The 24609-nt window shown below is 40.0% G+C and overlaps 1 protein-coding gene across 1 annotated transcript; it reads right to left on the bottom strand.

Annotated features, from left to right (window-relative positions):
• SLC6A19 (solute carrier family 6 member 19) lies at positions 1-24609 on the bottom strand. The gene is made up of 12 exons (XM_068396114.1): positions 24408-24609; positions 15432-15572; positions 13737-13874; positions 12292-12473; positions 11357-11467; positions 10508-10620; positions 8058-8186; positions 6386-6542; positions 5455-5659; positions 3956-4115; positions 1434-1596; positions 1-210 (listed from the first exon to the last, which is right to left on the bottom strand). Exons 1-12 carry the CDS (start codon positions 24607-24609, stop codon positions 1-3), a joined length of 1911 nt encoding a protein of 636 aa, XP_068252215.1.

Genomic DNA, 24609 nt, shown 5'->3' with positions numbered 1-24609 from the left:
TCATGCTGAATACTTTAAGTTTCCATTAACAGAAGTCTCAGATGTGGAGATGATAAGGCCTGTACGATCATTTTTTTTCTGACAGCAATTTCTGATGGCTTTGTAGATGGCAAAGACAGGGATGGCCAAACTAGGCACTCCAGCGAGGACTACAATAATAGCATACACCCAGCTGGGATATTGAACCTTCTGTGTTTTGGGGAACTCCTCCTGAAAGAGCAAACAACCAAGTTGTAGAAAGTCGTGAGGAGCAAATACCTGGGAACATGCACACGTTCAATAATTCAACAGATCACAAATGTAATCAGAGCAGTACCTACCACAATGGCACAATAATTTGCCAATTCCACAGCAGTTTCCAGCTCAAGGGTTTCCAGCCTCAGCTGTTTTGGAATTGCTTTTACTTAAAAGTGATGGAGAGGACATGGTGTGGAAGAAGCAAGAGTCAGGAAGGGAGACTGGTGGGACTACTCCTGGAACACTTCCCGGGCAAAAAGGACTGTGGGGCTGGTGGGGGGCTCACAGGCCACCAGGGCTTGGTGGCCAAATGGCCTTTGGGTGGGAAGGCTGAAATCAAAGGGTGTGGGAGAGCTGAAATATTATTAAGAAGGAAGTGAGGTTGCCAAGGAGGAGAGAAGAAAGCAGCCCCATTTCTCCATCTTCCTTTCTCTCCTCCTGTCTCTGTCTTATGAAAAGAAAAATTAATCTTTACAAATTAAGTGTGTGGCATGACTGTTTCTATTTTAAGGATGCTAGCTGGTATAAGGCCGGAAAACAAAAAAGGAAAGCTAGACAGGAAGGGAAGAGATGGGGTGACGGAGAAAATGATGGGACCCACATTTTTTCTAATATGCCCTTCTCTGTACTACATACAGTTTTCTATTCTGCAAGGGAAGCAAAGGAAAAGTAGGTACCTTATTGCTGCAATTATAATTTCAATCATACCAATACATTTGGAAGAGGAAAGAAGAAATCTGGGTATTAATGAATTTCTTCTGTCAGTGATGAGTAACCAGCACTACTGCAGTGCTGTGATTTTAAATGCACACAGAAACAAGTGCAGTATCAAAATGGCTTCACAGATTTGGTCCTTTGTCAACATAGCAAGGTTGTGACATTTCCAGCTCTTTTATAGTTCCTGCTGGGGAACTGACATTTGTTTCAGTCTTACTTGACAACTGGACTGATGTTTTGGTTTTCTCCACTTCAGAAAAGCTACTCAGGTGTCACTATATACCCATTGCAGGCATCACAGCTGAATTTAGGACTTATTTTTCTAAGTGTTACTTTTTATTATTACTTTATGTCTTGTAGTAAGTTTTTTACCAGAAGACTGTTTCAGATGGGAAATGAATATAACAGACTATGACTCTTACATTAAAGAAGAATACATAAAATAATTCTAAATAAATATTTTGGGTTTATATACTTACATAGCTAGGGTCCCAAACACTGTAGAGCAGTTCTTCATTGACTGTCACCACAAAATAAAAGAAGAAGATAACTAACATAATGAGAGGACTGATAACTCTCCAGGTAATCTGCCAGAAAATATTGGGCTTGTGTCCAATCATGAACTCAATATCCTTGTTAAACCTAGAAACAAAACCAGGAAGTTCAGGACAGTAAAAACTGGTCAGGATCAAAGGGTGCCTGCTCATAAACAGCAAAGTTCAAACTACTCCTAGTTGTGCTTCCCAGGACCTTGCTAATGTCAATGTGAAACAAGGATTGGTAACATCAGCAGTTAGACCTAAGTAGTTCAAATTAAGGCAGATAGCACTGTAACTTTGCCCTTTCAAAGCTGATATGAACATTTAGTTTCTCTATGATAACCATGTTAGAAGTTTTTAACTCATAGTTCTCAAAAGGAAGTCAGGAAAATTATTTTTGGAAACGTACTTTCTTCAAGAAGTCTGTGAAGCATATGCGAAATAGTTTCAACATGAAAGAGTCAATGCAGATGAACTTTCCCTATAACATATTGCAGTATTATTTCACAATTTTTTGGTAAGATCTTAGAGCTGCATAAATTAGAAGGAATGACACAATATTAAAAAAGAGGAAAAGTGAATTGGAGTAATTTTAATAATTAGATTCTATGCATAATGTTTGCTTAATTTGGATTTCTACCAGTTTTCTCAGGTTGAGTACTGAAATAATATTTAACTTTACACATTATTAAGAACACCCAAAAATGTGTTATTTGGGTTATTCATAGAGTATGCAGTGGACCATGGGGCAAAAATATCTCCACAAGAAGAAACAATCCCTGCATTGAAAATGATACTGTCTGCATCAGTCCTGAACCAATTTATGACCTCTACATATGATGCAGCATCATCTGCACACACTCCTTAAAAAATAATTATTTTAGAAGTTTGGGGCTTCTATTGTTAGTCCTCTTGTCTGGCTTTCCTGCGTATCCTGTGGGGGATAAGTCTGAGGGAGACTATTCAGTTGGTCCTACAGCTATGAGCAACACACAGAATTCAGTTGAGTCTCAATTACTACGTAGATTTCTTTTATCTTTTCATCCTTAACTTCTAAGATCTAGGTATCATTCTTAAAATTATATGGAGCCACATGTCCTGACTGCAGAGCGCGTCCAGGTATAGTTCACCTGAGTGTCATGGATAACATGCAGGTTCTCCTTCAAGCAGGAGACCCATCTTTTTACCAATGACCCTTTCTCAGAAAAAGGTCAAAGAAACTCATCTGGAGCAGATACCATCACCTTTGGGCAACGCTGATAAGTTCTGTACTCAAAGAGGGCTACAGCGATGTGTACTGGCCAGGAACACGAGTTTGGTGTGAAGCTCTTTTCTGAATCAGTCCCCACCCCTCTATAGCCTTAGCCCATGTTTGTGTCCTGAGAATAATTTTAATTTGACTTTGTAAAGTGTTCTGAGATTTTAAAGGGAAGGAAAAGTGATCAACACAGACTTTTCTGTCCTTCAGAAATTATAATAAGCCTTCTTTCTCTAGGGTGCTCCCTCTGCTCTGATTTTCTGATTCATGACTCCTCAGGCAATATAAAACACTAAGTATGGGAAGACAGGCCACAAGGGCATTCACCCCAACACCAGGAGCAACACAGCTGGAGGGTCTGGCGCAGGTTCAAGCAAAACCTCTGGGTGATTGAAGTCCCCACGCTTTTTTCATATTTCTTACGTATTAATTATGAACAGAAAGATGGTAAAATTTGATTTATTACATCTCTAGAAAGTTGATAGGATAATTACGCACTGCTACAACTGATTAAGTCCTGAATCTATCAGCTAAGAACGTATCTCAGTAGCTTTAGCTTTGCATCGTGTTGTAAAACAGTATCTGCAAACTGCATGGAGATCCCTGCTGTGAACAATATCATTTAGCATTCACTTTAAACACTCCTGGGATATACCTCTCTTTTAAACTTTCAGCTTAGTGCCAATGTGCTTGCACTTTGCTTCTCCTGATTAAATGTTTGATGCAATTATCCTGAAGAGGATTTATTGCAAATGCCACCATATTTAAAATGCAAATGTGCTATCGTGGCATTATGTAACTCTTGCAAACACGTACATGCTGATGCTTACTTTAAAAATAAATTATTTGCATTCATATTATTGTACTCGAGGGCACTTACTAATGCTTAATATTTTCTTGCAATATCTTAGGGATGTGTTTATTACAGCTGATTAAGCATTATCTGTTGCAAAGTATTAATAGAAAAGTTGAAAGCTTTCATGTACAAATAAAAATCCCCCCCAAACTCTTGACAAAGCATCATTTCGTTTTGTTGAGAACTATTTTAGAAACCTGAATCAATAAGCAACCCTAACCCAATTTTGCATAATTTCAGTGATTTCTATAACAGAAATGATACGTGCAGAGGCGTAGCAAGATAGCAGCTATACAACTAATCAATTTATGCGCTAGTTTCTAGTAATGTTCAACTTGTATTTCATACCTGTCTATTCCATAAATGTAGACGACTGAAAACATCTCACAAAATGCAATTATTAGCAAGGGAATAGAGCCAGCAAAACTGTCAAATAGAGCCAGCCAGTAATTACCAGACTTCAGCACAAAAATAAAAGCGATCAAGTAAGACCCCACACAAATGAGACCTGTGAAAAAAACGAAACAGTAGCATGTTGAGGCAAAGAAAGCAAAGGAAAAAAAAAGTAAGACATATCCCCAGTAGCCAGAAAGCTTTGTAACTTTTAATTCTGTTGCAGCCTGAAGGTATCCACTTTATTTTTCATGATACTCTGAGAAGGACTGCTTCTATGTAGGTAAAATGGCAAAACTCTCCTAACATTGCACAGGTGGGAGATGCCACAAAGAAAATGTGAGAAGGTTGAGGAGAGAAAATAGGTCCTCTTCCTCTTAAGCAGTGGGACAATGTTGTACTGAGAGAAATCCTGTGTGGGGGGAAGGACTTGGGTCTTGCAGCTTCCCAGCAGAGGAGATGATAATCACCATGAGCAGGCTGATGGGCAAGCCACGGGGTGAGCAGCTCTCTGCAGGCTCAGAAGGAAACTTACAGAAGCTGCCCCATTGGGGGACGTGAGAAAACTTTCAGTAGGTTACCTAGGAGTCTTAGGACTGTGCTAGATCAGAAAGCAGGTGGGTAGTTGTGGGGATCTGCTCCTCCATATGCCTCGCCCCCCCGCCCTTTTTCGGCATTGTCTCAGAAACCATCCTATCCCACGTGCTCAGAAGTCATCTCTGGGGCAAAGGACTACCTGACCTTGACGACATTTTCTGAGGTGAGGAGTTAGCTGCCGACTAGGGGTGAGTGATGTCCCCGCCCTGCAGCCCTCCACCCCCTCCAGAGAGACCCGTCCAGGATATCGGGCAACAGCCCGGTGATAGGTCAGTGCCACAGCGCGGGAACCGGACCTGTCCCGCCCTCAGGACTGTGAGTGGTGTGAACTGTGACTGGTGGCTCCGTGTCAGCATGACTGTGCAAAAATTCTCTATAAAAGAGGCCGTTTTGCCCCACCACGTGCGCGCCCACCTCCGACGCCGCAGGATCCAGGGTGGTGACTATCCTTTCTCTCTCAACTGATCTCTTTTCCTCTCTTCCTTTTACTTCTCTCTCTCTCCCTTCCTTGTTCACTAAGTTGCCTCGTTGGAATTAATAAAGTCAAGGTTAAGTTTATTGATACAGTGCCTCGGTTGTGCTTTGTCCGAACTCAAGGATCACGAATTTATTTTATTTTTGGTCAGGATTTTGGGGGTGCTTTACCTGAAGGCAGGTGAAGCATACCGGGTGATTCACAGGCGGGTCCCACGTGGGACTGACTGCATTTAATTTACTTGAGGTTGCTGTCAAGGGCCAAGGGCCGGGCAACTGCTGACAAGCTTAATTCAGAACCTGACAGTAGTGGGTTGATTTTTCTGCGTATAAGCTATTCTCTGGGATGGGGGGAGGTCACTTGTCTCTAAGTACGTACTTACCAGTAATAAGTTCCTTAGGCACTTTGGGAGGTATAATCTTAAGATCTTGTAAAGGTACAAGCACACCTTCCATATTTCCAAACATAGATGACAAACCCAAGCAGAAGAGCATGATGAAGAAGAGGATGGACCATAAAGGTGAGACAGGCATTTTGGTGATAGCTTCAGTGAAGACAATAAAGGCTAGGCCAGTTCCTTCGACTCCCTGTGGAAGATTTCAGAAGCTCCACAATTAGGCTCATTAACAACATGCAGCACTTAAATTTACATTGGTATTCACTAGGTTTGTTGTATGCTACACCATACTACAATAATTATGCTTTTTGTTTCCACAAAGACCTCCTAATGCAGCAATATATATACTGTAATTACAATGCAAACTTTGTTCATGGGATTTTATGGACACCTATTTTCTTCTGTAATTCACCACCTTTTTAACCAAAAAAAGAGGTGCACACATTGAGTTCTTCTTGTAACCTTTTCCACTCTGGTGTCAAGGTCCATTCTTTCTGTGTTGTGACACATTCGTACTGATTGGGACAGGGCTTGCTCCAATTGCTTCCTTGCTCTGGGTGTCTCTTCCCTAGTCATCTTGTCCCACCGTGGCTACAACCAGCTAGTTCCAGAGAAATACCGGCTGCTATTTTGCCAGCTACATGAGGCCAGCCTAGAACGCTTGTGGGTTTAGCTACTATTCTGGCAGATTGACAGGGCTTTTCAGAGTAATTAAACAGCTTATCTCTTCAAAAGTGAAATGGGTTAAACAAAAGTAATTCTGCAGTCCAAGAGCATTTCAAGCTAATTGCAATCAATCAGTGGAAATATTGAAAAACCCAACAACCTCATAAGAAAAAGCATTAGGCAACTCAAAAATTGCTATGATTTCCTGACATATTTATGGTATCAGTATGAGTCAGGGTGTTAAACTTACATCATTCAAGAAACTTTCCAGATTACAGGATTCAAACTTCAGGCTTGCAAAAATCATCGGATCGGTCATGTTACATAGCTGCTGCATTTGTTCAAAGTTATCTTGGGTTACATTACCTTCTGGCAAATCAAATGCATTCATCAGAGTAAGAATATTTCTGGAAAAAGTGAAATACAATAAATTTGAAATTATTTATTTGTAAGCATCCTCAGGATTCATTTTCATTATCAAGCAAGTTATTAAGAGCATGATGTCTTTTATAAAGATACAAAGGAAATAATGTTTCTGTTGCTTAAGATCAGATTTTGAAATTGGGAAGTCCAGCAGTTTCGTGCATGGGCAACTATTTATTTCTTCTTCCAAGGTGAGTCTGACACTGTCTTTCATGGCACAGATGGATCAGGCATGCTAGGGGCCTCTGCAAAAATTACGTTCCCATCTTTGCACTGCAGACTGGGCAGCAGTTCCCAGACTGGCCAGCTTCTGGGAATGTGTAAGGTGTCTGCAGTTATGTATCATGCAATTTTACAGCTGAATATAGAGGAACTTGACTGGAATCTGCAGGGTCTGGCAGCACTGGTTAGAAGGGAGTCTGAATTAATGTGGTAAAATTAGGTACCTCTGATGAGACCTAAGCATTTAAGCCCTTCAGCAGGCAACCTAAATACAGAGCTGACACAGGAACAAGGGCATATTACATTCATGTCATATGCCAGCTCAGCAGGCATCATTTATTGTGAATTCTGCTTTTTCTTTTTGCAAAGTTTCTAGACAACATTCCAGTGGTTGGTAGAACTTCATCTCGTGACTTTAAATGGGAATAATTTAATTAATTAATTTGGATAATTTCCCAAAGTTGTATGCAGAGTCACTAGCAGTACCTGAAGTGCCCACACTGTGATCCAGATGTGGCCAGGACTCTGCAGGACTGTCAGAACTGCCTGGTCATGGGGAGCTCTGCTAAAATGAGCAGTGCTTTCAGCGTCTCATCGCAAGTGGCCTCCGAGGCAGAATGACGTAGTTTGGCCAAGAACATCAGGAGACCTTTGAGGATTTGACATAAGCCTTAGATATAGCAGCAGCAGCCTAATACCCTTTTCTTTTCTTTTTAAAGTATGTGATGTAAAATCCAATTTTTCACAGAACTAGTTTTATTGAAACTTTTGCCCTACCTGGTTAAATACATTTCTTCAGAACATGGTGTTTCATACCCATTGTTGCAAATTATTATTTTTTCACATTTACCTCTAAAACTATAGATATACTGGTCTGTTTTAGTGAAATAATGTATCACGAACAGAATTTACCTTTACATAAATAGAAATTATTACATAAACTGCAGTTATATTTGAAAGAACTCTTTCAAAAAACACATTAAAGCATGGAATATCCTCTTCCTCCCTTGTTACTTTTTGGAAACGTCAAGGAATAACGTAAAACATGGTTGCTTATGCAACATCTATCTAGGAAATGAGGTGGCTCAAATAATTATCACTCCCTATGGGGTTGATATCACGTGATTTAAATATTTTGAAGTAATGTGTGGTCTGATACTATGTGGGTCAGGAGCTGCAATTGTTCAGAAATTACAAACCTGTTATCATCAGGCTAATAGAGCTGCCTCAGTCAAACAAATACCTGTATATTCTGGGGTTTTTTTTCAATAACTTACTTGTCAAAACAGTCATCATATCTTTCTGTGGCTCTGAATCCAATGATGGAGTATATGACAGTTGCTGCATAGATGGATGTGAAACCATTGATCACTGAGATAATTAGAGCATCTTTCTCACAGTTATTGCTGCAATTCAAAGAGAAAAAAAGAATGGATTTCAAACACATTTCCAAAATAAATACTAAAAACTGGCTAACAAGACTAACAAAAAAGTAGTCTACAGATGCATAGGTACACCAGTATGCTCTCTAAGAATATATAAGTACAGCTGTTACAGATAGATTTAGTAAATTAAAATTTGGTGCCTTAAGCAATTTAATACCTGTGCTTTTTTTTTCCCCTCAAGTGATCCTATCATAAAGAATAATTGCCTGAGTTGCTTCCATGTCTGGCTCATGGAAAGCAATACATGAGGGGCAAAAATGTATGTCTCCTTTTCATGCCAGGCATGCATGTGTGCAGACATACATTGCCATAGGCTGTTTCTTAACTGCTGGGGTGTTCTGCTGCAAGGTGAAAGATTTGGGTTTGAATTCAGTCAGTCAGAAGGGAAAAGTGACCAAAAGTTTCCATAGCACTTTGGTATGGTGAAGCTGTAGTAGCCAAGAACACTTGGGAACAATTTTGTTTGATTGTTGGACAAGAGATGGTTCAAAATGTCCTCAAGTTTTGGAAATATGATGGACTGTTATGCTGATAAGGTCAGACAGACAAGCTGTTCCCTTGTGAAAGCTAAACTTCTTGGTAGAGGCCTCTCTGCTGCGGGCACTTCTTGCCAACGTATCTGTGCTAAGATGAAAAAACTGCAGAGCCAGAAAGAGACTTTCATCTGAGGGAGAAGATAAAGAATCAATATTAAATTACTTAATGGTTTTATGAGAAGGCTGTAAAGCTCTAGATATCATTTTTCTCTTGGGTAAGTGAGGACTGCTGAGATTAACTTGATGTTGTCATATTTAATTTTCTAATCACCTTTCAGAGGAGAGGAAAGACAAGCCTGTCCAGCCAAGACCTGTGACACTGTGACTTTCCCTCATTTATAGTGTTGCAAATAGGTCTCTGCTGGGTGGAGGGCACCGAATGGAAATTCCTTGCTGTACTCTCATGCCAGTTTTTTCACAGTAATATGAGATTCTCAATGATTAGCTTGATAAAAATATTTCTCTCTTTCAGAGAAAGTAAGATGCTCAATGTCCTCCAGGTTATGAATGGGTGAATCCCTGATGACACTGAAACTTCATGGTATTTCCTGAGATGTTTATACTCCCAAACTGTCTGGGAGCAGAGTCACTCACACCTGGTTCAGCTGGTGCTGAACTGCAGGTGGCCCACCACCACAGTGTCACACTATGGAATTTGCATGGTTTTTTTCTTATATCTCCATGGGAATTTCATGACTTTCTGCAGTTTCCTCCTTAGGTCATGAAAGATTGAGAATTGAAGGAATGTGGCCTGGTGCCACAGCCCTGTGTGTTCGAAAAGCAGGAGGACACTGCTCCTTTTCTTTGGGTCTTTTTGGAAGGATGCAGAACATTCTCAGCTCTGCTCCTCACAGTTGTGGGAACATTGACTTGGACCTGAAGCAGGGCTTGTCACCTCGCACTGAGACTCACAGGCAAAAAAAGTTCCAGATGAACTTTTGAAAAACATCTGAAATCAAGAGTGGTGGCAGGGAATTACATCAGTGACTGAAACGCTGGCATGGTGTGGTCAAACCAGATCCAAAACTGAAACACAGATTTCTGAATGCATCACCAAACCACATATCTAAAACTTAATTCAGAGACATTTATCAATAATATTAGGCTCAGAGAATGCCACACAATTTGTCTTTCAAGAGGACAGTGCTGAAGGGACGGCAGGCACCAAGAGGCACTGGTAGTTGCTCCAATATTTTGTGAGGGTGAGTGTAGAATATAGCACTGTGTCATAAATTACCAACTGGGTCCTTCCCTGGGTAATGGGAGTTTGTACTACATCTCTTCCCTGGTCCCATCACATATATAAAGGAAGGAACTGAATTTGAATTTAAAAACTCCTAGATATATCTTCTCATCTCTGAGCTAAAGATTTAAACTGTGGTCTGTGAATTGCTTTGAAATGTGTGTACCACCACCCAGCTCTGACAGTGAGGAGAAAAAGGGCATCATCGTGCATTGAGCACTCCTGAAGAGGAAGCTCCTGCTCATCAGCTGGTGGTAGGCAGCCAGTCCCCTTCTTTCTAGCCTGCGCCACCACATCTTTCTGCAGAAAGTCAGACAGCACTGGGACCTGAAATCTTGGCTCGGGAGAGCTAGGATCAGTCAGAGGAGATGTGCCTTACATGGCTGAGGGGATGGTGTCCCAGTCCCAAGTAATTACTGTGTAACAATAGGGTAGAAGTGGACATGCTTCCTTTGAAAGAATGAAATATTCACATAAAATTTGGCTTTTGCCAGGCTACTTACTGAACAGAGTTGTAACTGGAGAATGAAATGAGGCCTCCAAAGGCCAGGGAGAAAGAGTAAAACACCTGAGCACCCGCATCCAGCCATGTCACTGGGTTAGCCAGCTCAGTAACCTGAGGCATCAGACATACAGCTTTAAGCAAGTGCAACATTGCTATTTAGACTGAATATGAGGCGTTTAAAACAATAATTAAACCAAGAACATTAACAGTGTAGAACTCACCATTTTTGAAGAATGTTAACAAATAGGTCAATATTTTTTTTCAAAAAGAAAACCTATCTGTAGGTTTTCTACAAGTATTTTGAAAATTTATAAACAAATTACTTTCCCTGGCTGACAGTTGCCGTGCCTGTTTCCGGAAAAGGTGTTTATTATTTAGCATTAATAGTGACCATTCAGAAGTCTTCTCATGGAAAACGAAACCCCTTTTAATTTTGTATAAAAACTGTTGTTAAACCATTCTTTTAGGTCTCTTGTCCATGGAGCCATACTGATTAGACGGGTTCTACTCCCAACTGCACAATTTGTGCAGTTTAGACTCATCCTTAACTAGAATATAAGACATCCTAGGAAAAGAAAGCAAGCCCCCTTATACCAAACCCCTTGCGTTGCCCTGTGATGATCTTTCAATTTTTTAGAAAAATTTTGATGAGGTGGGGAGAGAGAGAGAAAGAGTGTGTGTGCGTATGTATATTTAACATTCGATGCAAAGGATTCACCTATCAGGATCAAGAATTTAAAGGTGCCTGAGAAAAGCACCAACAGACGGGACTAATTTTCAAACGGTTGTTAATTACAGAGAGAACTACATGGTGTTTCACTAAGGGATGAACCATGCAGTGACTTACATTAGGGGTGAAAAGATACACAATTCCACTGGTTGATCCTTTCAGCGTCAAGCCGCGGATTAGAAAAATGGTAAGCACAAGGTATGGAAGTGTTGATGTTACATACACAGCCTGCACAAGAAGCACATAAATAAAACACTTAACTAAAACAGAACAATTGAATAAAAATAAGACTGCAGGGAAGAGTGGAATAAACACAGTACTGTGGCTAACATTAATGGCAAGTTTCAAGCGAGTCCCAGTGAACAAACTACAGTTAACTGTGTTCAAGAGAAACAGTATGTGCAGTACATTTTGATAATAAATGTTTTTACAGTTATAATGCTCTATTTAAGATAAATTACCATTGTTGAAATTCTACTCAGATCATTAAAAAGCAGCATAAAAATAATCTACACCCTGAGATGAGGTTGATGCTGCTGATGCAAGGATGGGCTCTTAGGGCTTCGCTGGGCAGCAGAACATTCGTCAGTCTTTTAGAGAGATAATATTAAGGACTAACACAAACCCAAATAAATCTGTACATGTATGTTTTGAAGAGAATGGCCACAGCAAAAAAGACAGAGTCCCTCAATCCTGCATTAAAGGATAATATTAATGTTAAGGTGGTAATACCTGAAGAATGTTTTACTAGGACCTATAAGGACAAGAAAGCCAAATTGCTCACAAAAATCTCCACATAAATCAAATCAAATCAAATCAAATCAAATCAATTCAATTCAATTCAATTCAATTCAATTCAATTCAATTCAAATCAAATCAAATTCCATTTCATTCAGCCTCCTTCAAAAGGCAGCCCCAGTGATGACACACAAAGTTTTAGACGTGCTTTTACTCAAGAAACAGGCAGTTCCTACAGTATGATTAAGTCTGTATGAGTAAGGAATCACAACAGCATAATGAATATCATCTCATAAAAAACCAGTATAGAGTACCTTTCCGGTTGTTTCGATGCCTCTGATTGTGCACACATAGAGTACACCCCATGCACATGTTAAACATAACAAGAGCCACCATTCTATCGTGCCTGAATTGTCAATGGAAGTGGAGATGTTTAACGTTTCTCTGTACCAGAAATAATCTACAGGGGAGCTCTTGGCACACTCTTCTATGTAATCTGTAACCACAAAATGGTTGTCATTCTGTATGTCTTTTATTTACTTGAAAAAAAAGAAGTTAAATAAACACCAGTGTTCTAAATTATACCACCTAATGCCAATGAATTAGTTGCTAGCAAATTTTAGATTCTTAGAGACTGGTTTCATGGAAAAATGAGAGATTTAAAAGATAATTGTTTAACATGGATTTTAATACAGGTTTTATCATTATTTCTGTTAATTCAACCATGCAGATAAAATCTTTGAAGCTCACTCGAAGACTCTTCTATCTTTATAATTTTTCTTTTTTCCCACAAAAAGGTAAGGTTAGAAGCCTCTTATTCCAAAGAAAGTGTGGAGAGGATTTCTGAGCATAAATGTATGTATATTGCATGGAATACTTTTTTTCAATAGAAGAAAAGCAGTTAGGCAGATGTTTTTCAATGATTGTACACTTTCTACCTCATCTTAAAAAAAAACCCAGACAGCTTTGGGCTTTCCACACGCATCCTGCTCTTTCTTGCCTGATGGAGTGTGGGCAGCTGCCCACAGCTTCTTGCAGCCAGGCGGCTCTTCCCCTCCCAAACCTCCTTTGGATCAGCAATACTTTATCTTCCTGTTTTGTTGGACACCGTTCAAGGTCTTGTCAGCTCAGGTTGGATTCTCATCTCCCTGCAATGAGCTGACCTGTGCAGTATTCTGCCCTGGCCTGCCCTTACATGAGGCTTTGAGAGGAGCAAAACTCTCTGAAGAGCTGTTCACTGACCCACCAGAAAAACCTGCTTCATACAGTATCACGCAGAGTTGACTATAGAAAACAAAGCTGTTGTCACCAAGCAGTCTCCAAGGGGCTATAGACTATTGTCATATTGAGAGATACAGGTGTTTCTTATGGATTATGTGTCTCTTCCCCCCCTCCCCCCCATCTTTTCAATATGCTAACGGAAGGCGGTTGGTGAAGAGATGGATGAAATACATTGTCTAAATCTGGAAAATGTTAATGTTTATGCTAGTCTTGCAGTTTGTAAATATTCTGTGAACACATCTGTCAAAATCAGCCCTGAAGTTTCGTATAAAAAGTCTAAGTTCGTCTGAAAGATTAAGCAATGATCACATTTTATATAATGTGAATTTTTATACAACACAAGTATTAAAATAGCACAAAATTCCTGACAGGACTGCCATGCCTTGATGTTGTTTTACAGCAAGAGGCTCAATTAGGTTAACTACTAGAAATGGAAAAATGTGCTGCACAACAAAATACAATATTTCATAAAATATACCTGTTCTGTTGTCATTGAGAGGACAGCTACTCCAAGGCAGGGGCTCTTGGAAGGAGTTGAAGAAATACCACATTACCCAGGCAATAATAGTATTATAATATAAACCCACCAGGAAGGATACAAACATTGCCGCTATGCCTAAAAAAAATAAAATCAGAACACTATGTAAATTTCAATACTCTTGTCTTCAAGACATATCAAAATATACGGTATGAGCCTCAGTCTTTCCCTACTCTCCTCCCCACCATAATTAGTTGTTTATAGCTTTTCCCCTCTCCTCTCTTTATTTTGGATGCAGGTTTAATCACTGCGAATTCATTACCTAAAGGCTGGACAGGTGAGTCCTACATAGACATACAGCCTAGAACCACTCTTGGACTGAAGCTGACACCCACTTAGGAGACAACATTATGGGTGGACTAACTCCCTACAGACACTACATAATCCTGCTCACCGTCTTGCCCACTGATATCTAGGGAGTTTGGGATCCCCGGTACATGTAAAGTTCAACTGACTTGGGATTTTGCCTAAATGAGACCTCAATTGTCTTCCCCTTCCACAATGTCACTGCAGAGGTCAGCCGATGCGTTTGGCTAATCTTTGTTGTATAGGATGGATAGCTGCCAGGAGGCACAGTCTGTGAAAATGTGCAGGATTCAAGCTAGTATCTCTCATTCTCCACTTGCTCCCAAGTAAACAACCTCTGGTGACTTCTCTGGCAGGCAGTAAATGCTAATGATTAGCTCCTGAGGGCTCTTAGGTTCTGAAGAAGTTTGAAAAATTCCAGATGCAATGAACAAGTGTCTTTTGTAACTGATTTACAGATGCAGCGGATGCCAACAACAGTCCTAAGTGGCTGTGTTTCTTCCCTTTCAAGGGTGTGGTAATCACAGAGAGTAGTTGAGGTGGGAAGGGATCTCCGGATGTCATCTTGTCCAACCCCCTGCTCAAGCAGGGCTACCTATAGCCACCTGCCCAGGACCATGTCCAGTCAGATTTTGAACATCTCTAAGGATGGAGACCCCACAACCTCTCTGGGCAACCTGTGCCCATACTTGATCACCCTCCCAGCGTTTCCTGATATTCAGATGGCATCTCTTGTGTTTCCTGTGTAATGAGTATCTGTGGAGTTTTTAATGCTGTGTGCATCATGCTGCTTTTAATACGTTGTCAAATAGAGTGTTTGAATACTCAGAAGTCTAATACAGATGTGAAGAAGTATTTTCTGCAAAATACTGTCTCCATGGCTTTTAGCATGGTACCTCTCTGAGATGTAAGAAAGTAACATTACATGGATCTGAAGTCTGGTAGACCAGCTTAGAGAAAGATTCAACTATTATTTATTCACAGACCAGTTATAGAACAAATCTTTGGCACACTTAAACATTCATCCTAATGACAAAACCAGCCAATATCATAATACAGAAAATATCTCTGAAGCCCCAGATTGGTCTCAAATTAGAGAAAGGTTTTAACTGGACCCATAGTACCTGGGAACGTGGACATAAAATTGTCACAGTGCCTTTTCATGATTGGTGTGACCTATCAATAGAGAGTTAGTAAGAATGGAAAAGGAACAGATCCTGGAATCTCTTATGGCACACTGGAATAAAATCCTGAAGCTTTGTTCTTAAGGTTATCTGTTCAGAGACTTGTGCTTTCTCAGGTGGCTTTTTGTATCTGCTTCAGACTTACCAACCCCTTTCAAGGTAGGGTGGATAGAGCTCCAGACACCCACACTGCCTTTCCTCAGCCTTTGACCAATGGCAAACTCAAGATAAAGCAGGGGGATACCCTCCAGGACTAGCAAAATCAGGAAAGGGATCATGAAGGCTCCTGGAATGGATAAGAAAAAAAAAAAGATGTTTCCCTTCAGTGAAGTACTACAAAAAGCACAAACTTCAGTTCCGAGGGCTTTTGAAACAGCAAGTGAGTTGTAAGCATACTTGTGGAAACCCTTCTCCAGTTTCTGAACAATGCTTTTGCCTGATTGCCCAAGCAGGGCACTTCATCACATATGTGGTTTCAGGTAAGAATTCTTATTCTTCCAAAGTGAAAAACATAAACACAAATTACACACTCCCAAGGTTAAACTCTGAAGAAGCCACCTTTGGATTGCACGTGGAGGAAAGGTAGTCACTTTCCTGGACTGACTTCCTTTTTTTGTCTGCAAAAGATTATGGTTTTATAATTGTGAATCATGCAAATTATATGAAGTAGTTGAATGAACTAAACAAGATACCTCGAAAGATTAGACAGGAGCCTGGGGCTGTCTACATAAAATAACCAATAACTTCCTGACAACTGTGTTCAACAGCTCTTATGTTTGAGTAGAAGAGATCTGAAGTTCAGGGTTCAAACCTTTTTAATTATGACAAGGCTGGTTAGTACAGGACAAGTTTTTAATTGAATTTTTTCCTGAATAAAGTGTACCTAGGACATGGAGATAACATGTAACACCACAGTGGAATACCAAAGCGCAGAGTCAAGTGCTTGAAAATTGCTACATGTTAGAAATATGGTTATCTGTCATCACCGAAAGTCTTTAACTTCCTAATCATAGGCAGTATACAATCTAAGTGCATAAAAAGAATGCAAAACAGTATGTGAACAGTTCAGGTTTATGTATTTGCTGACTTTTTCCTCATGTATGCCATGAAAATCGGATAACAAGTGAAAGAAGGAATTTGAAGAATGGAAACTATAGTTATGAATTCAAGGCAGTTGAATGTTTTTTGGAAGAGCTGAACTGTATGTTTTTCTGCTCCATGGGGTATCTTCTTGATATTGTCTACACCAGAGTTTTAGAAATGGTCATTACTGTGAAGTCTTCATTTTCTGTGTACTTCACAAAAGTCTGCTGAAAACAATATTGCTGTATCAAGTGGCCACTATTATGGTGAAATAGGCCAGCTATGCTTTTTGCTTTCCACTCTTATGGAATTCAAGTAATGCTAGTTACTCACCCATCTTTCATTGACACTTTTAAGATTTACTAATCGAAATCAGTAGTTTTGAATACATAAAATGCTATTCAGAATTCTGAGCACTTTGAAAATACACGTGCCACACATCAGGTTGAATGACTAATCACTGCTGCACCAGCAAATACATTTTTTGTTGAAGCCAGTTGCCAAAGGTATCTGTATAGACATGATATTGTCAGACTTCGGTAAAGCATGTCATTTAGCAACGCAAAAACTTCTTACTAAAAATTTAACACTTTTCAAAATCAGAGTAGCTCATCTTGTATGCACTAAAAACTATCATCTATCACTGTAAAAATGGAGACTAACAAACTGAAGAAGTTTCAAAGGAGAGACAGGAGAATAACTGATTTCAGATATAATTTTTATTAGTGAAAAACTGAAGGACTTACTATGAATTCTGATTTGCAGAGAAGTTTGCTAAACTTCCAACTCTGCTGACTTCCTTTCTTTTGTCTGTGCCAGTCTATCAGGTTGGGAAATGGATAATATGGACATCATCATCAAGGAGGACAGTATCCCATTTGTTTTCTTCCCCACTTCTCACACCTCAGCTATGTTCCCTTTTCCAGAGACCAGGTAGTCCTTGCAAGAACAAAAGCCTTGCATTAGTGGGGAGCAGCTACCTGTTAGATGTAGGAGCCTCAAGCTGATACTCCCTCACCTTGGAGGAAAGCAGCTATTTTGTAATGCCAGAAAGGAATGAAGGATGGTGGTCCATACTAGATTTGAGGAAAGTGAACTCCTCTAGTTGCAAATTCAAATTTAGCACTGTGGTCTTAGCTGAGATATGATTACTAATGGTATCAGTGCTAAAGAAATAACTTCCTGACTCGTGTCTTTCTGAATATGTATTTTCACACCACAAACATGTGAAACATACAGGGTGTATTTCAATTTTAGAAGGACTAGGATCACTTCCAAAGCAAGGTTCTTCCCCTCTGTCTTCTCACCACTCCAGGGACTTCTACAAAATTACTGACAGCGGGAGCTACTGATGTCAGATGTAACAGGGCAGTCCTCTCTCCATGCCTTCTTGACTGGCTGCTGAAAGGCAACTACGCCAGAAATGGTGATGTACTCTCCAGCTGCCTGTGCCCCGATGTTACTGTTGATGATGCAAAAGTCTTACCCACCACTGACAGAGGTTCAGGAATTCATTGAAACTGTGTCAGACTCGGTCACTGCAAGGAACTGACTCCCCCTGTCCTTTCAGTTTCTGGCATTTCTAAAGGTTTATCCCATTTTGTCTGTATGGACCTGCTTAGCTGTGCTTGCACATGCACTGGCATGCACATAAGGGCCCCTGTTCATCTGATTAGACATACGCTGCATGCAGATTTGGCTTCAAAGAGTTTGTACTCTACTGATACCCCGCTCTATTTCTGTGTTTCTGTGAATGACACTTCTCCCAACTGTTTTATTCTTGCTTTCATAGGAAACAGGAGTTTTGCAATGTATGCGATGAGTGCCCTCTCAGTGTTGAGATCCGTGCCCCCACATGCCAATGACTTTCTTCCTACATGGGAGGGTCAGTGGGACAACCTCGACACACAGAGCCTCTCTTTCACAAAGTTATTTATCAATGTATGGAACTGCAAGCAGCCAGAAATATGTTATGTGTTCCAATCTCACGTCAGGCTGGCACACACTTTCCCTTCTGTTGCATTCTGCCCAGGAGCTCTCATGAGGGTAAGATGAGATAAGGACAGGATAACTGTGTTTATACAAGCAATTTTTAGTTCCAGAGCATTGTCTCTGTTTTAAGCTGAAAACATCTCCTAAGAGTCTGAAACCTGACCCCACAGAGTCTGTATGGCTGCTCCATCTGGATCTTTTCTTTTTATATCCCCTTTTGGATGCCAGATAGGTCTCTGCTGTACTGCAATCTCAATTCTCTCTGACAAGGCCCTTCCTCAGCAATGGTAGTAATTACATCCAGAAGATGTATCTGTACAGCTACCTGATCCAAATACTCACCATTTGCACTTAGGGTAAGTCCTTGTCACCCTTTGAAACTCGACTTGCAGTGATTTTAGATTGTCTCTTGAAACTTAAGAATGGACTGGCAGTTAGTTCTGCTAAGGTGCATTGCTTAACCGTCTTTGCTCCTAATGGAGATACGTCACTTTTTTTCATCTGGTCACAGCAAGATCACTTAAGGACTTGATAAGAAATTCCCCTCCCCCCGGTCAAAGATCTTGTTGTGTAAGGAAATGCACACCCTTTATAGTCCTTTCAATCTATGATCACTTGTTTCTTATCATACCTGTCAAGGAAATTTTTTTTTGGTAGTTACCACCTCTGTTAGCAGAAGGGAGGGAAGATCAGGTCGTTTCCTATGAAGCACTAAAAGCATTTCCTTCAGAAAGCATTCAAAGTTGAGTCTAACTTTTCACTTTCCGTAGAGAGCAGGCTGATTGATTTTCTCTTTTGGGCTCAATTTTTCCATGCTTGAGACATTCTTGCAAACCTTCAATGCAAAGTGCTCCTCCACTCACACAGCTCTAGCAGTCTGGGTAGACATCATGCCTCACTCTCCACGATAGCGAGATGCAGCAATAGCACTGTCCCTATACTCTCCCTGCGGACAGCACAGTGCATCAAACTTGCTTCAAGACTCTCAGAATCGAACCGTCTTCCGCGGTGACAGAACATACCACATGCCCTGTATCAGCCTCAGGGGATTTCCTGAGGTCTTGAGATACATACAGAGAGACCTTTATTAAGAGGTCATAAAAGAAGTCTTTAAGCATGACACATCTTTGACAGAGCAGTCAGATAAAGAGACTCCATGACCTTTCTTGCGCAGCCACAAAAATGATGCCTTTTGTGAAGCCATCTATCACATGAGAAAGGTGTGCTGTCCAACTGCGTGCTCGCAGCTCCCCAGCTTCCTCACTACCTTGGAATCACGGGGAAATAAATTTCAGGTTCTGGGATGGACACAAATGGAGAAGGTGGGGCTCTGTCCACCCCTTTCGTTATCACAGACATAAAGTACATGGCGTGTGTATACACCTGCAGTGCAAAATCTCTATCCCTCAGAAAAAAAAAAACCAGCTAAAACACTTCTAGCTTGAAGGGCTAGCCATGTGTAGCATGGTAGCTGTGGTGATTTAAAGACTCAGGGTGTGCCGTCTCAGAACTGTACAAATAAGTAACACCACCTATATTTAGCTGCAGGAATATCAATACATTTTGAAGAGAAATAAAATGGCAGTTCTCAATTATGTATGCCACTTTTTTCTCTTTCTTAGGTTTTGCTCTTTCCAGGGTTCAATTCTAACAGCCAGCTCAGAAATCCGACTGCTGCATTTTCCATTTCTCTCAATTTCTCTCCAACCTTTCTGAAAGAAGCTATAATGGAAAAATAAGTGACAATGACTCTGCGAAGCTGCTATATGGGACATAAAAAAAAAATCAATGCTTTTTAAGCTGTCACAATTTTATGAACCTAACAAATAAACCAAAGATCCAAAAAGAAATGTTGTATAGATATATATAAACCATGAGTAATCTTTCCAGTCTGAAAACCTTACAGCTGAGATGTTAGATTCTCATCCTGTTTCAGTACTGTGTTTCAGAACACATAATATTTGGTTTGAATATCTGTATAGCTATTACTCTCTCTTTAATCTAAGAGTTTCTAATGCGAAATTAAAAAAAATATTATTGCTTTCACGTAATTCCTCATAAAGAGAAAACAGATAGACTTCAGGTGGAGATGTTTTTCTATACTATCATATTCTTAGACCTCAGCTGTAGTGAGGGTACCAGTACCAGCGAGGAACTGCCGATATCATTACTGTCACTTTGTTCAGTGTAGCATGCACAGAGATGAAAAAGTTCTCCCTCATGCAGTGGCAAGGTTTACTGCAGACATATGTGAGTTGTAGACTTAAAGATCTTTTTTTTTTTATATTGATGGTTTAAACATTAAATATACATCCTCTTTTTTATAATACTTGTCAGGGATGAAATAAAAATGTTTAACAGTTGATTAAATGACATGTTGCTCAATAAAAAAACAAAGGCTATGTGTAATGTCAGAGATAGCTATCAAATGAAAGGACATTTCAACCTCATTAAGCTGGTGAAAGCACTGAGGCAAACACTAGCTTTTACATTGTGTGTATATTGAAATCTAGTTCACCTGTGGTAATGATGTATTTTACAACTTTTAAGATGTGAAAAGGATAAAATGTGTTTTACTCTTCTAAATTTTACTGCAGTAAATATTCCATTTTTTAAAATATAAACTCATAATCTATGACAACAAAAGCAGATAAATTATGTAACAACTGATTTCTTTTTGTATATTTGGGTATCACGGTGTTAAAACGCTATCATAGTGTTGTGTGTAGGAAGAAGCAGCCCTCAAATAATTCTAGATTTAGTTATCTGTACAACTTGGTGTTCCTAACTACCTTCACTACAGTCAATTTGCAGAGAAAAAAATCCACCTTCCTTGAAGTCCAAGTACTACAAGGGTAAATTTTATACTTCGCTATAGTCTATTTATGTTTCATGAGGGATAGATAATGTGCAAAAACTGATTCACAAAGTAGGTGGACATCCAGCTTCTTTTGGGAGTGTCCTTGCTGAAACAATGACTATCTACATGCTTGCTACCAGACCTCACCCGTGCTAAATGGCTCCAAGAGTTCATCCATATAACTCATATTTCAAAAAGAAAGAAATTAAAATAGTAAAGCCAACCCTCAAAAATTAGGAACTATTTTCGTGAGGTAGTCTATGCAACCTTGATTCTGCATCAGGATCAATCATGGTCAGAGACAGACCGAGAAGCAGCATAATCCTTGTCTCCAGTGAAAGAGAGCTGCAACAGGGATTCCCACTGCTCTGCACCTAGGATTCAGTGAAGACATGTCTTGAAGACACAACGTGTGAAGACATACACCACCCAGGGTAAAGGCACTGGACAGACTAGGGTGAAATGGAGCTTCCACAGCACATTCATGAGTGTGGTATATGCTTTATCTTAATTAACTGGGAAGAAGGTGCATAACATTGCCGTTTTCCCCTTCTCTGTTACAGAGGCACGTCTGTGTACCTGAGTACCCAAGGGTCACACAAATGCAAAGATGAATGAATCATCTTGACCACCATGTTGGGTGGCAAAGACTAAAGCAAAACATGTCCAAAATGTCTGGTAAATATGGTTTTCCAGATGGAGGTAGGTGAACCCAGACTTAAGAGTGTCTGTCCAATCAAAGATGATACAGAGTGCTGCATCTATTGGGTGTTTGCTATGCTGTAAGCATGGCTGAATGGAATTAGAGATGCAGGAGCCAGAAAGTCTCACTAGGTAGAAAATGTCCCAACACTAAAATACCTTCAGAAATACCTTCAGAACTTCAAGATCTGTGTTTACAATATGGATAGTCATGTGTTCAAATTCAAAGCCATCCATCCAAAGAACAGCAAGATCTTTTTTTTCCTGATTGAAGGGAGAAGTTGGAGGACAGGAGCTGTAATGAGAGGATAGCAGTGGTGGCACGAGTTGGATTTAGACCTACCAGAAGAGACTGAGGTGCACTTTACAGCAGGGAGGGAGGAGGGATTGCACAACAGCTCTCTACCCCCATGTGTGACGAAGTTAAGGAGTCCTTTCTAAGAAGCTGTGGGAAGGCATTGCTGCTCACTCCTATGTACTGATAAGAGTTGCAGCATTTGGGGTTCTGCAGAAGAATTGACAGAGAAAGTAACAAGTCTGTCTACAGGGACACATATCTGTACAGTAGCTCTAAAGCCAGAGACAGCTATGTCATTTCTTTGCTACATGCTGCCTTTCAACTTCTGATGAAAATTTGAGTGAGTGAGAGTCCTAGGGAAGCAAGAAGATGGGGATAACTGTTGTTAGTGTTCCTGAGCAAGGACAATCCACAGGATGATGAGAAAGAAAAATAATTGCTGCCAAAGGGTAAATTAAAACACTGTACTGACAGACACACACAAGCAATTCATAAAGCATCACTGACATCAGTCAGAAAACCACGATCCATACCCAGTTCTTTGTGTTTGTTGGATGTTCATTTTTCAGCTGCATTTCATACTGCTAGAACAAGAGGGAAAGGAAAGATAGACAGAAAAGCAGGAAAGTGCCTATAATCCTGGGAAAGAGGGCATGTCCACTTTCTAAGACTAAACAGAAGAACCTGAGAAGCCAATGAGTGCCATGAATTTTGGAGATATTCATCCACTTTTTCAAATTAAAATTGTCACACGTTGAAAGGTGGGTTATGATTTTTTTTGTGTGCCTTGTAACTTTTTTGTTACAAGAGTTGGCTGTGCTGCAAATGACCTTCATTTTGCACTGCAAACTCTAAACACACAGAACCACACACAGAACCACAGAATGGTTGAGGTTGGAAGGGACCTCTGAAGGTTCTCTGGTCCAACCACACTGCTCAAGCAGGGCCACTTAGAGACAGTTTCCCAGGACCATGTCTAGATGGCTTTTGAATACCTCCAAGGATGGAGACCCCACCACCTCCCTGGACAACCTGTGCCAGTGCTCAGCCACCCTCAAAGTGAAGAAGTGTTCAGAGGGAACCTCCTGTGTTTCAGTTTGTGCCCATTGCCTCTTGAATTCATGCCACTGGTAAAGTAGAAGACATAAACTCATCACCCCTCATAATTTAAATTATACTCCAATCAGACCATGTTACAAAAATCTTAAGATTTAAGATCTTAAGCATCTCTTCTTGCAACTGAGTAACCTGTAGTTAAACGTCCCTGAGTTTGTACCAGCAACTCCCCACAGAGCTCTCCTTGGTCCCTACTGTAACTAGGAAGAACAATTTTTAAACATCTTACTGTGTACTTTTAAAGAATATTACTTCAAAATACTGTTCTTTAGCCAAAAGTTTTCTTTCAGGATCAAACATCACAAAGAAACACACACTTTTTACACATATCCAGACTGAAATGCAGATAACAAGTAGGTAATGGGCGGAAAAGACTGTTGGAAAATGAGAAATTTATGTTGTCGTATAATTTTCAAGCAACGGTTCAGTTCAACATCATCTTTAAAAACAAACAGCAAAAGAGTGAAACAAAACTTTTAATACGGTAATTCAGTCCTAACCTGAGCCCTAAGGAATCACAGTAAATTATATGGTAAATAGCATACATTTGGATTTTAAATGACTTAGTAACACCAACTGCTAAATGCATATTCTTAATGTTAACTACTTTCATGCTGTTACTGCTATCATAAATTACACACACACTGACTCTACAGCTGATACACAGATCAGTTCAGAACCAATGAAAACCCTATTATGAAAAGATCATTTGGGATCGTGATCAGAATCATACTCACAAGAAGTTTATTAGTATTTTAAAACATACATTATATATATGTATGTACTTAAAGTAACACTAGTTTTAGATTGAGAAAATATGGTTGACAGTGCAAGACTGATGTGATTAATCCTGTGTCCCAAAATAAAAACAGTCCCTTCCTTTTCTTCCATCAGTAACATAACTTCATAACCTGTGAAATAATCTTCTCCATTAGACAGTCTACTAGAGATGAACATCACTGTTCTTATAGGAACTGGCCAGGTCTAAGCATATTCCATTATTTGTTTCTCAAAAGAGAGATTAAACCTAGTTTATAGTCAAAGTTAGTTAAGATATATTAAATACATACCTCCTCCATGGCTCTGACAGAGATATGGAAACCGCCACACATTTCCTAAGCCCACACAGAACCCTACGCACGTCAGCATATACTGAGCCTTGTTATCCCATTTTGGTCTGGAGTCTGCCTCTTCTTTCTCAAGGACCTCGAGTTCTGCATGGGAAGGTATCCTGTCCTCCAGGCCAGGATTGGGCAGCTGTAGCTTCACCAT

This window comes from Nyctibius grandis, chromosome 3 (assembly GCF_013368605.1).
Source record: "Nyctibius grandis isolate bNycGra1 chromosome 3, bNycGra1.pri, whole genome shotgun sequence".
NCBI lineage: Eukaryota > Metazoa > Chordata > Aves > Nyctibiiformes > Nyctibiidae > Nyctibius > Nyctibius grandis.
This window is presented reverse-complemented; position numbering and strand designations above follow the sequence as displayed.